General features: G+C 42.2%; 1 protein-coding gene across 1 annotated transcript; it reads left to right on the forward strand.

The window, feature by feature from the left end:
- The first annotated feature begins 6,282 nt into the window (after positions 1-6,282).
- On the forward strand, positions 6,283-7,448 carry wdr17 (WD repeat domain 17). The gene is made up of 2 exons (XM_053622150.1): positions 6,283-6,649; positions 6,773-7,448. Exons 1-2 carry the CDS (start codon positions 6,526-6,528, stop codon positions 6,964-6,966), a joined length of 318 nt encoding a protein of 105 aa, XP_053478125.1. The 5' UTR covers positions 6,283-6,525; the 3' UTR covers positions 6,967-7,448.
- Positions 7,449-14,270: the final 6,822 nt, after the last annotated feature.

Here is a 14,270-nt window from a genome sequence, read left to right on the forward strand (position 1 = left end):
AGGGATCATGAGTTTATTATATACTTACAGTAGAACGGTATATGTACGCCGTATGCTGTCTTTTCAGCTGGACCACAGATACAACGAGTTCAAGCTGCGTGCCATCATGTCCGAGCACAAGAAGACCATCACTGCCATCTCGTGGTGTCCACACAACCCCGAGGTGTTCGCCAGCGCCAGCGCGGATAACCTGCTGATCGTCTGGAACGTGGCCGAGCAGAAGGCCGTCGCTCGCCTCGACAACACTAAAGGCAACACACACACACACACACACACACACACTCAACTTTTAGCCTTGTACTGCATGTTACACGCACAGAGATACTGCACGTATTACAGACCTAGATAGCAGATAACGTCCAGATCTCCATGTAAACATATTCCCCCCAAAAAACACACCTTCCTGCAACAAAACCCAATTTCAGGTGCAATTCTGCATGTAAAAGTTTGAAAAGTTTAATTGCTTTAAAACTGGATGGTGTGTTAGATTAGACTGTTAATTTGGCACTTTGACTCCACTGTATTGGAGAAAAGAATCAGACTAGATTTACAAGTTACAGAGTATTATGGATTTAGTTGTTAGGAATATTTTATTTATTAAAAAAAAAAAAAAAACTTGCATACTATATTACGAAAATGACCTGCGTCGTGTCATGGTGTTCCTTACATCCTGTATGTTAACATTACGTAACCTTGTGTATACAGTATATCACCTCATATACATGTTTAGTGTTACGAGTGTATACGTGTTATTATAACCGCCTTGTCCTGTTGCATGCAGGTATTCCTGCCTCGATAAGTTGGTGCTGGAACACGGGTGATAGCGTAGCGTTCGTCTCGCACCGCGGCCCTCTGTACGTGTGGGTCGTTTCCGGGCCGGACTCGGGCGTCACCGTACATAAAGAGGCTCACAGCTTCCTGTCGGATATCTGCCTGTTCCGATGGCATCCGATAAAGAAGGGCAAAGTGGTGTTTGGACACACAGACGGGAGTCTGTCCGTCTTTCAGCCAGGTGTCGTCATGCTCACTTCATCCTTTAAGCAGGGCCGTGTGTTCGCACGGTCTACTTTTATAATAAATCTTAATTGGTATGTACAGTCGTTTTATTTTAAGTGAATTTATTTAAAATCTTGTCTTAATACCTAGCTGTACATTCTGATATTTGGTAACTATTACTTATTTAGACACATGAGTAGCAATTTTGTAGCTGTTTGATGTGTTATTTTATTGTTTTATTTATAAATTTATTTTTATTTAATTATATTTTATTTATTTATTTATTTATTTATTTATTTATTTATTTCCTGTACCATTTTATTGTGACATTTTACTGTGAGTACAAGTACCAATAACTCTTACTTATTTATAGAACTTAATTATTTATATATATACAGTTGTGCCCAAAAGTTTGCACACCCCTTGCAGAATCTGCTAAATCGTAGTACTGTTAACAAAATAAGATGGATCATAAAAATCCCATGTTGTTGTTTATTTAATACTGTCCTGAATAAACTATTTCACACAGCATTGATTCTTAATGCTGTGTGCCGTTACCTGGATGATCACCGACATGATGTGTTTATGTTCTGTGAGAGTCCCTCAGTCGTCCTCGGTGTGAAAAGACGGATCTCGACATCATATAATCGCTGTTGGAAAGGGCTCAAATATGCAGAAGATGCTGGAAAAGTAAAGAATGTGCAGGATCTGGAGGATTTTTCTGAAGAACAGTGGGCAGTTTAAATGCTCAGGACAAACAAGGGACTCGTGAAGAACTCTCACAGAACATAAACACATCATGTCGTCGATCATCTAGGAAACGACACACAGTATTAAGAAGCAAGGGTGTGTAAACTTTTGAACGGGGTAATTTTTATAAATTCAGCTATTATCCTGTCTTGTGGACTAAATGTAAACATCTGTTATGTGAAATAGTTTAATCAGGACAGAACTAAATAAACACCACCATGGGATTTTTATGATCCGTTTTATTTTGGTAACAGTATTACGATTTAGCAGATTCTGCAAGGGGTATACAAACTTTTTTGGGCACCAGCGTATATATTTTAGATTTAGGAATGCATTTTATATAGTAATAAGACACTTAATATAATACTAATGGTTTAAGCAAGATACATGTTTTAATATTCACAAACCTCAGGACATTAATAATTAATTCATTCATTAGTTAGTCCAGTCCCGAAGGTTTGCTAATCAAAGTCTCTGGACAGAATACCGACTAATGACGTAAAATGTCCTCGACAGGCTCGAAGAATCAGAAGCACGTGCTGCGTCCGGAGTCTCTGGAGGGAACGGATGAGGAGGATCCGGTGACTGCGCTGGAGTGGGACCCTCTGAGTACAGACTACCTGCTGGTGGCGAACATGCACAACGGCATCAGGCTGCTCGACTCGGACTCGCTGTCGTGTGTGACGGCGTTCAGTTTACCGAGCGCGGCCGCGTCCGTACAGTGCCTGGCCTGGGTGCCTACTGCCCCGGGCATGTTCATTACTGGGGGTGAGACAGAAACACAGCTGTACACAACAACACACACACACACACACACAGTATACTACTGATTTCGTAGCACGTGCCTGAAGTCACATCATTGCAAGCATTCGCTACACAGCTGATATTTAACAACAATCTTTATGCATTATGTATGTTTACTACTAAGAAACTCACACCTTGCACATCTGTTCTTCTTAGTACTTGTTCAATTTTTTTGCCTAAATATTTATTGCCCATCATATATAACCTGACCGGTTAATGACCTTTTATACAGTGCAGACCTTTCTATCATACAAGTAGCGATAATGTATTCGATCATTCATATAAACCAGCGAATTGTAAATGCGATACAGTCAGACTTGCTCTAGAGTTGTTCTAGAAAATGAATCAACACCTTCTGACCAATCAGAATCGGACTAGCTGTCAACTGGTTTACCTTATAGGCTTCCGAATAGCTAATGACAACCATCAAGTCACCATTCGGTAGCTAGCCAAGAGTAATTCTGGTGATTTGAGAACAGCCCATGTAGACCGGGCAATGTTTTTAAATAAAATAAAAACAACGTTTAAGAAACTCTCGTACAGTCAGCAGAATTATGGGACTGCTTCCTTACTTCCTTCATTACTGTGAGTGACACTTCACCAAAATAATAATAATGTCTTGGGCATCAGTTCTGCCCAACCCTGTTTAATAGCTGTTTTTTAAAACAATTTATTTATTTTGCCGTGTGTGAAGACTCTCAGGTTGGCGTGCTGAGAGTGTGGAACGTCTCGAGAACGACGCCGCTGGACAATTTCAAACTGAAGAAGACGGGCTTCCACGCCCTGCACGTGTTAAACTCTCCACCAGCAAAGAAAGGTCTGATGTAGTATCTGACATCATATGGTAGATGCTGAAATGTTTATGTGGTATTTAGTATCTTTTAAGACATTTTAGCAGGTAACTCGGGGCAGTATACTGTAACACCACGTGACGCTGTGTCTGCAAACCAGGGCTGCATCTCAAACCGTATCCTTATATTCTATTTTAGACCGTTATTGAGTACTAACACTAACCAGGTTTCATGTTAAGTTCAGTGTTTGGATTTTCAAAACCTCCCATGAAGGATTTAAACCTACCGAAAGACCTGTTTTTATGTGCCGGTCGTCTGGATTTCCTAGATTAGTGAATACTTTTAAATATAAGCTCAGAGGTTTCAATTTGAGACGCGGTTCATGACAACAATCACGACGACGGTGGAACGTATTAACAGAGCTCTCCCGTGTGTTTAACATCATTGCGTGTGTAATTAAAGTGAAACATTTGACAGTTCGACGTGGAAATCGAATCGGATGTTTGGGCTGTAGTGGCCGTTGTTTTTAATCCTCCAGATGTACATAAAGTATGCAGGCGAGAATGGTGAGAATGGCCATTGCTACGGCACGCATCGAGTATATACATGGACTTTTGTTGCTACGTTTTTATAACAGGCATAACTCCAGCACTTAGCGTTAGCTTTGCACTAACATGCTGCTTGAAATCCCATTGTAGGAATTAGCAGGAATTAGCATCATTATTGAGGCAGTACTAAAAGAATGTATTTTTCATAAACGTCCTGTCCTTTTTGTCCTGTTACAGTTGCCATACAAACTTGGTACGACTGAAGAGGTTGGTATAGTACTCTGACTCATCACTCTCTCTCTGTCTCTAGTCGCTAGCTCAATTTCCCCATCCAAGAACCACTACACGTCGTCTACGAGCGAGGCCGTTCCTCCTCCGACACTCTCACAGAACCAGGCGTTCTCTCTGCCACCCGGACATGCCGTCTGCTGCTTCATGGACGGAGGAGTCGGCCTCTACGACATGGGGGCGAAAAAGTGGGACTTCCTCCGAGATTTGGTACGAACCGCGGGCTGATAAATAATGCGAACGAGTTTCTGATTTTACACAGACACGTAAACGGTGGTTTTTATAACACTATGTGTACGTGCGTCATTTTTTTAGGGTCATGTAGAAACCATATTCGACTGTAAGTTTAAACCGGACGACCCGAACCTGCTCGCTACGGCTTCCTTTGACGGGACGATCAAAGTGTGGGACATTAACACTTTAACAGCCGTCTACACGTCTCCCGGGAACGAAGGAGTCATCTACTCGCTCTCCTGGGCTCCTGGTGAGATACACGATCTGTTACGCTATAAGACTAAACATAGGAGCATGTTCATAATCAGGAGACTTGTTTACTCGAATATTTTTATTACTATTATTCTTCTTATTATTATTACCTGCAGTGCTTGGACCCCGCGAATTGCTTATTTGTCATACTTCAAAACACAGTGTAAAGATTTTATTTATTTATTTAGGTATTTATTTATTTGTACAAATAATTTATAATAACCTGTTCTTATGGCATCTAGAAATCTGTGTGCGGTTTGTATTTAGTCTATAATTATTATATTTATTTATTCCATACTGCCACCCGAAGGAGACCTGAACTGCATAGCAGGAGCCACGTCCAGGAACGGAGCGTTCATCTGGGACTTGAAAAAGGGCAAAATGATCACAAGGTTTAACGAGGTACGTATTTAAAGAACGCCATGAAACCGCAAGGCAGCGACTGCGTACGATATGATTTACACGTGTTAAGATGTGACAGGGTTCCGTTTGGTATTGTGAAAATGAAGTCCACAGAGGGAAACAGGATCAGAAGGGTCCACGCCCCCTCAGCTGAGATTAACACACACTGACGCAGAGCTCTATAACCCCATTGTGTGGATTTTGTGTGTGTGTGTGTGTGTGTGTGTGTGTGTGTTTGCAGCATGGGAAGAACGGTATCTTCTGCATCGCGTGGAGTCACAAAGATTCCAAACGCATCGCCACGTGCAGCGGAGACGGGTTCTGGTACATTTCTGATTTTGCTACTTCACATCGCTAGAATTTTGCTCCTTGAGTGTATCAGATTTTTCTTTTTTAATCTCTCTGCTTTTATTATTTAATGGTTTCAGTATCATCAGAACCATTGACGGTAAAGTGCTGCATAAATATAAGCACCCTGCGGCCGTGTTCGGGTGTGACTGGAGTCAGAATAACAAGTGAGTATCTCTGTCTGTCCGAGCGAAGTTCATCAACAACTAGGGCTGGGCGATATATCAATAAAATACCTATATCGTGATAAATGATACGCTTTTCAGATATATTGTTTGGTACGGTGGCGTATTTAAAAAAAAATTATTAATCATTACAAATGAAATGGTACTGAATGGATTTGGTATTAATCTGTGGTGTTCTGAGGCTTCATTTAAAGCTTAATTATTTTTTCCCACTGTTTTCTCTCTGCCCATGTCCAGACACGCTATTAACGTCCGTCTCTGCTGATCGGATCACAACCGGACAGTTGATCAGACTGCTCTAAACTCCTCATATTTACACTTGTCACCAATGCGCCTTCTGTGACCAGTTGAGATTGGATTTTGTTAAATATTGCGACGTTGTTAACTACAGAGGTTCTCTAATATTCACACTGCATATATTGTGTTTCCATATACGCACCAGATTACTTCCCAATCCTGACTCCTAACTCATTAGACTTCGTTCACGCCTTAAAACCGTCCACTTGTGATCAGATCCTCTCAAACCTGACGTTAATATCGAGTTTAACGTCTGAGCTCTTATCTCATCCTCTTCTTCCTCTCTCTCTGTCTCAGAGACATGATTGCGACCGGATGTGAGGATAAAAACGTAAGAGTCTACTACTTGGCTACAAGCTCGGATCAGCCGCTGAAGGTGTTTACTGGACACACGGCCAAAGTGTTCCACGTGCGCTGGTCTCCTCTCCGAGAGGGAATCCTGTGCAGCGGCTCGGACGACGGGTGACTCGTTCGTTATAATTACATCGGAAAAGCTGCTGTCAGAGATGCTTCTATTCTGAAGTGTGTGTGTGTGTGTGTGTGTGTTGAAGGACGGTGCGTATTTGGGACTACACGCAGGACGCCTGCATTAACGTCCTGAGTGGACACACAGCTCCAGTACGTGGTCTGATGTGGAACTCCGAGGTACCGTACCTGCTCACCTCGGGAAGTTGGGACTACACCATACGCGTGTGGGACACCAGGGACGGGACCTGTCTGGACACCGTCTATGACCACGGAGCCGACGTCTACGGTACTACACGCAGTCCATATAGTGTGGCGATCCCTAATTAAACATCTGCAGTACTGCCAACACTGCTGTAGTTTTTACATGGTGTGTGTGTTTATGTTTGTGTATGTGTAACACTGACCTTAGGTCTTACGTGCCATCCGAGTCGGCCGTTCACCATGGCGTCCTGCTCCAGGGACTCGACTGTGCGTCTGTGGTCGCTCACGCCTCTCATCGCCCCGCTGCTAATCAACATCCTGACTGAACACAGCTGGGACGACATCATCGGAAACACGGGTGAACCACCATTACTGCACGAAATAAAAGATGACGTAACATAAGCAGGATTCTTCTGTTGAAATTTTAAACCAAATGAAATGGAACGTATTTTTCCGACATGAAATTGATTAATATTGTATGTTTATACCACAAAGCTGAATTCTGGATTCTGATGTGAAGCTTGTGAGCCCCTGCGTGTTTAGTGACGTGTTTAACGTGCTGAGTGAATGATTACCGGCCTGTTTTGTCATAGATCGAGCGATGGTTCCCGGTGCTCCTCCTCTCCTCTGTGGTAAAGTGTCCAGAGACATCAAGCAAGAACTCGACAAACTTTCCAGTGATGTGCGAACGAAGAAACTGCGCTGGTTCTCTGAGTGCTTCTCGGTCAGTAAAACCAAACGTGCACACTTTTGCAGTATCGCTGCCACGATATTTGTAAGAGAAGTCAATTTGGGCGTTTGTTTTTCAGCCTCCAGGAGGGAGCCATAACCTGTGGGACCTGGTGGCTGTGATTAAGGGGCAAGACGACAGTTTACTGCCACAGAACTACGGCCAGGGAATCATGCACATGAAACACCTCGTCCGCTTCAAAACGGTAAGCGCTGATGGGGTCAAAACTATTGATAAGGACGTAGCGAAATCTAGCTTTGCACCCTGGGGGAAAGAACAAAGGTCTCATTCCATTAGGAGCCTGTGTTGGCTCCTCTGTGTCAGTGAGTGGGGATTCATTGTTTAATGGTTCCTGTGGCAACTAATTGGAGTTCTTGTGTAACGTTTGGTCTCACTATTAACTCTGTCTAGGAGATTAGTCACCAGTGGCCACCGGTAATAATATCCTGATGTTAAACATGGCTTATGAGCACGGTAAAAAGATCGGACATCTTAAGACATTAAATCATAAACATAGACAAGAGACACTTGGTATTAAAATCAGACTAGACTTTATTAAAGTACTCTAATACATAGAAACTAAACTAACACATAAGCTCTCACACACACATACACATACAAACAAAGGGGGTGAAAGTAACTTTGATAGAGAATGACTGGCTCCCTAGTTTTAACACAGTACGCTGTTCTTAGACCTCGACCCAAACGAGTCGAGCTTCGACTGAGACCTGGAGGTGCTCACTTGCCTTGTGGGATTCATCAGAGGTCTGGTTGCATTTGAGCGGCATCTAGGAGGACCACTCGGAATGGTGAATGGTGAATGGAATGGAGTCTCGTAGGCTTGGCGACAGTTTTTCTGGTTCTTTCACAAGTGGAGTTAGGAAGCTTTGCCGGAACTAGTTTACGCAGACGTTGATTGCAGAGCCCTCTTGCAGATGTTAGTTGAAGCGAGAACTCCTGACGACGTTGAGTGGAAGATGCTGGTTGAAGAGAACTCCTTAAGATGTGGGTTTGAAGAAGACGCTTGGAGCTGTTGTTAGTTGATGAAGACTCCCTGAAGATGTTGATTAGGTTGTACCTTTTGAAAAGTGTTGGTAGAAGAGAACTCGTTGTTTCCATGGTGTCCAAGAGTTTCAACTCTTCGTAGCAGGGCAGAACCCGAAAGGTTTGCTCCAGTCAGCCTGATGTTGGGGCGGGGTGTAGCCAAGGTCTCCGCCCATGACGTTACTTAGTCCATGGTTTTGTGGTCACATAATTTAATGCCTTCTATTTTCTTCCTTTTATCGAGCGTGGATCAAACTTTTAGACCCAACTGTTGGTACCTATACCTAACAATGTTCTACCCGATTTTCCATCTTAAAACATTTTCCATCTTTATGTAGAGCAGCAATTCTTTTTTTCAGATGCTCAGAGAGTTCTTTGCCATGAGGTGCCATGTTGAACATCCAGTGACCAGTATGAGGGAGTGTGAGAGCGATGACACCAAATTTAACACACCTGCTCCCCATTCACACCTGACACCTTGTAACACTAACAAGTCACATGACACCGGGGAGGGAAAATGGCTAATTGGGCCCAATTTAGACATTTTCACTTAGGGGTGTACTCACTTTTGTTGCCAGCGGTTTAGACATTAATGGCTGTGTGTTGAGTTATTTTGAGGGGACAGCAAATTTACACTGTTACACAAGCTGTACACTCACTACTTTACATTGTAGCAAAGTGTCATTTCTTCAGTGTTGTCACATGACAAGATATAATCAAATATTTACAAAAATGTGAGGGGTGTACTCACTTTTGAGATACTGTATATATATGTATATATAAAATCTCAGAGACTAAAAAGGGTTCTGCATGTGTTGAAGCATGGCCACAAAATTGTAAAATTGGTCAAAATTCAGCATGTATGATGAGTTAAAATTAGTTACAGGTTAGTTATTACAAATTAGTTACTAAGATGCAGAATGAACATTTTTATCTTTTTTTTTTAGAACCAATGAAATCCCAAGGAAATCACTGTTATTTGTTAAATAACAGTTTTGTTAAATAACACTTTTTTTTTTGTCTCAGGTTGGGGATATACAGTATGTATGTGACCAAGGCAGAGAGTCTAAATCATGATGTACTACATCTCTCCTCTTTAACTATGATGAATTTTATTATATTTATCAGTTCTAAAATCCGAGCTCATTTCTGTAACTGGAGATGATTTAATATCAATGCAGTTGTCTTGGTATCTTGAAAGATATGACTGTTAGTGTAAAGGTTTTGGACATTAGTCACCGACTCAATCTGAAATCACAGTAAGGGCTGTATTCAGAGTGGCTGCCTTAAGTCCAAATGTTTTAGCAATATTTACGGAGGGAATTCAGAGTCTGGTTACATAAGTGCCTAAGATGATTTTGTAGGTGCTCCATTATGATTATTAAAATAACCTGTCTGTAGTTTATTCCTCCAATATTGCCAGATTTCTTTTGAGTACAAGCAACAAGGTTTTAAAAAGCATCTGTACCACTGATTTTAAAAGTGGTGTCTGGAGAGCCCCAGGGATCGGAAAAGCAAACGTCTCAGGTTATTGTCCTGGTTGACTGCTCACTTGATTGGAAATTGTCTAATTCAAACCTCAATAACTCAAAAACAAGCAGGCCTATAAATAATGTCATAAATTTGGACCGAATTAATTCTGTTAGTGGAAATAAAAGGTGAGGAATAAACAGTATTGAATAAGCAGCTTTTTTTTTTTTCTTTTTTTTTGTCATATATAATATGATAATCTAAACGCAAGAAACAATAAAAAAAAACTTCAGCATAGTAAGATGACGTGAACAAAAAGATGGAAAGCATTGAAAAAGTGCTTACTGAAAATTAATGAATGAAAAATGAAAAATACTGAAAGTATGTATTTAATATTTACTTCAAATGGCATTTCACAATAATTTGTCGAATTACATTGACATGTACATTGGCATGCCATTGTGGTTACATCAAACTATTAGACAGTGGTGATGGACTTAATACTGCTCCTTACTCGATCTGATATCACACAAGAAAAATCTGCTTAAATTCAAACTAGAATCATGTCTAACTGAGACGCTTTTATCCCCCTCAAAGTGTTCCTTGTGTACATAACTCTCGTGAAATTTCCGAATAATGTTGACTAAGTCTGCAGTTAAGTTTGAGGTGTGAAACTGAAAGCACACTCTCTGAGTAAAAAAATTTAAAGTTGCATTTTTGTATTTAAATACTTCTGTTTCTGAATAAATAAGCATTATGTCATAAAAAATAACAATTCTGTTTTGATTTGATGGTCAGAAGCTGTACTAAATGATGAATAACCTAAAAATCACAAACATGACACTTGTAAATAAAATAATTTTATATATGCAATTTATTAGATCCTTAAAATAAAAAGACAGCTAAATAGTGAAATAACATAATTGTTGGAATTATACAAATGAATGACAATAACTTGCTAATAGTCCATCACCTGAATCTTTCTAATTGGCATGGACCTCCAGTCACTGTTGTTCACACGGAATTCATTCAATGTTACCTCGATGAACTTTCTACAGTAAAAAAAAACCCAAAAACACTCATTTAAAAATCAGTTAGTTGAGCTAAGGCTCAAACCCCGTTTGCTGGTATAGTATTCCTGCATGTTACTGCTGCACTATCCTAGCAGACATACAAAGCTGCCTTAATTTAAATACTATATAAACCCCTTGTTACGACCTCAGTCTAGGGTCGAGGTGTAACATAAAACGTATAAACAAAAACACAAATCAGAATTAGAAATAATGAGGTCAACACATATGTCTTTCAAATCTTCGATTTCAATAGCATCACTGGGCCTAAGCCGTGAGCCAGTTTATCTTCTTCAGGGCTGCTGTCAGGTCCTCCGCAGTTGGAAAGATGCAGTGGTTTTTCTGGCCCAGTCTTCTTTTCCTCAAGTGACAATTTGGGTCTGTTGTTACATCTTCAGATGCCCCTGGCCCAGGACACCCCAGAAGAACCCCAGACCCACCCGGCGCTGCGTGTTCAGCTCCTCCGGGAATGTCCAGGGTCCCCCAGGAGCTAGGGTCAGGTGGTCACCCTCTTCACAGGTCACTCAGGTTCCCCACCCATTACCCGATGCTGCGTGTCCAGCTCGTTCGTGTGCAGGGTGGGTTGCCCCAGTGGCCTGCTGTGGGCTTGTGAAGAAGTCAGGGGTTTCCACTTGGGTTTTGTTGGGGACAGCAACTGGTCTACATGTCTTCTACAGATCTGATCTTCTACAGATCAGATTGAACCGTCTGTTCAATCATAGCCGACTCAAGTCTGACAACTGACTAAATCCTTAACAGTCTTGGGTATGGGCGAAAAAAATAGAAGCCGACCAAGGCGGGAGACGTGGATGGACGAATGTACACTTGCTATAACACTTCCTGGATGTATTCCTCCATGGCTTGTTGTTCTGCTGCGGAGGCTGAGTACAGTGGGTGATGGTGCCTCCCCCAATGGGCCCTCAGTCGATTGTGCGGATGTACAGGGGAGGTATCATTGTATGAGTCAGGATGTTAAGGCAGTTGACGGTTTCCTGGTCGATGAAATTGCCAGCTGACCCAGAGTCTATCAAGTTTGACAATTGTGTGGTTGCGTGAACAAGCGACTCCCGACCAAAACCGAATATCAAAACTGGAATTAGCTTTAATCTAGCAATGTGTACACAGCTCGTAGCAACAAGGAAGCGCAGTTACAGCTTCTGTCTGACAATTGGTGCTAAAACTAGTTTCAACTAAAAAATCCAGAAAGAAACACTTACCATTTACTGTTCGCCTGGGTGAATAATCGCTTGTTTACTTTTTACGTAAAAGTCCTCAACTGGCAGATCAATGATGGTCTTAAGGAGCTCAGTGTCAATGCAGAAGGTGGCATCTGGGTTGAAGCATGATTCATCAATGTGCTCAGTTACATAAACCTTACCAAAGGAATTTGAACCCTTCTTAAGGCTAAATATGATTCGCTTTGCATTATTGTCTTTGATGTATTTATTGTAATCTTACCGGACGAATTCAGGGAGTTGGAGTTCTCTGGCTTAAACATCACACATTGGTCACTCCCTGTGAAATCTTGTTGGCAAACCTGCCGAGCAGCGGGATACCAAGCTGTTGTTGCCGCTGACCAAATCCAGACGCCTTAAGCTGCACCATACATACAGTATCTTCAGAGTGTGGGATCTAAATAAACAAATATTGGATATCTTTATTAAAAACACAATACTTTGAAAAGCATATATATTTTGTATTGAATAATATAATAAAAAAAAATCATACAAAAAGAAACATTCTTAAAGACGACATGTCTTAAATACCTTACACAATACATGTGCCACACTTACCTGTCTTAAAACATGTGGATTCAATGAATATGCAATTTGTAAATGCTGCCATATCTATATAAAATGTCTACACACCGGTTTTTGTAATGTAAAATATATAACCAAGAATAATCATGTCAGATCTTTTTCCACATTTAATGTGATATGGCAACCAACAGAATTCAAGTGCAAAACGTCTGGGTTATGCATGTAACCCTGTTCCCTGAGAAGGGAACGAGAGGTTGCGTTAGCTGAACGCTAAAACATCGGGCTCTGGTCTGGGCTGAGTACTGTGGTGATCACACCTCTGAACCAGGAGGGGGGATTGAGCTCTGAACTGGACCCAGTAACCCTTTTCTACGGTAGACAGAACCCATGGAGACACATTTGGCAGTAGTTACCATGCTGCCAGATGGTCTTTTAGTAATGTTAACTTTTCCACATTCTATTGGAGGGAAAGCATCAGATTTTCATTGCCCTGTGACCAGAGAACACTGAAAACTTGGGACAGTCTTGGCTAGGGAAGGCCCTACAGTAGCACTGGGGGCTAACTGCCCTGTCAACCTCATGTCCCCTGATGCGTCCCTCCACGGCCCCTCAGGACCACTCCTCCTTTGTCTGCTTGGCCTTTATGACCATTCTCAGATCAGGCCTAGTAGCAGGCCGCGACTGTGGCCGCTTGGTTCCCCTGTCTGTCTGCGTGGGGAAGCGGGCTGCTGTACTCACCTTCTGTGCCTCCCTCGCACTAGTGCTGGCCCAGGTGGATGCCCGGGTAAACTCAACACAACAGGGAAGCAACTGGATGAATACAGCCATATGTCGAGCTCATTCAGCAGGTTTCTTGGTAGGCCTGCAACACTGTCATTGTCTGCAGTGACCCACAAGCAAGACTTCTACTGCATAGGCCTTGCCCACAAATGAAATGGTGGCCTTACATGGCTTGGATGGTAAAGCCATTTTTTTTTTTTGGCTTTCCGTAGCAGAAGGAGGAGTCGCGACGCGAGCTCCAAAATCCAGTGGAGAGCCAGATCCGGAAAACAGAGCAAGAGATAGAGCAGCGCTCGTCTCCGGCTCCTCTTCCGGATCCATAAGAGATCCTCCGGATCCTCGGCAGCGGCCGGCCCAGATCCGCGAGGATCTGAAACACAATTCGCTTCGGCTTCCGAGAAGAGAGCGAGTCGCGAGCGGAGCTGCTTAATGTAAGGCATTCACAATGTGCACAGTCAGACCTCTCGAGGGCTGCCGTGGCGTGCTCCACCCCTAAACACTTTACACAGAAATTCCTGAACTCTCTCACTCATACTTTTCTCCCTTTTTTTAAAGGGACAGAAAAGAAATGAGATTTTTCTTCTTTTTTTCAGAAGAGATGTGACTTTTCTGAAAAAAAGGTCAACACAACAGTCATGAGTCACAGTGGAGTGACGTCAACTCCCAGCTTCGATTGATTGGCTAGAGGAGGAGCTGTAGTGGGCCAATGGTGACGCTAAAGTCTGCTGAGTTTCATTTACAGGAAACTCCAAACCGTAGCTTTTGTAAAAGCAAGCAGAGAATGTGGAAACATGTGCGAAGGGAAAACAGTGCAAGCGTTCAAAAAAAGAAAACATGAGCAGAAAATGTCAG

This window comes from Ictalurus furcatus, chromosome 3 (assembly GCF_023375685.1).
Source record: "Ictalurus furcatus strain D&B chromosome 3, Billie_1.0, whole genome shotgun sequence".
In the NCBI taxonomy this organism is placed as follows: domain Eukaryota; kingdom Metazoa; phylum Chordata; class Actinopteri; order Siluriformes; family Ictaluridae; genus Ictalurus; species Ictalurus furcatus.

What these genes read in the sequence shown, in the direction of transcription:
- wdr17 (XM_053622150.1), top strand. Translation starts at nt 6,526, where the DNA reads ATGTGGAACTCCGAGGTACCGTACCTGCTCACCTCGGGAAGTTGGGAC. An exon ending in CCACGGAGCCGACGTCTACG is followed by an intron (nt 6,650 to 6,772) that starts GTACTACACGCA and finishes CACTGACCTTAG; the next exon opens with GTCTTACGTGCCATCCGAGT.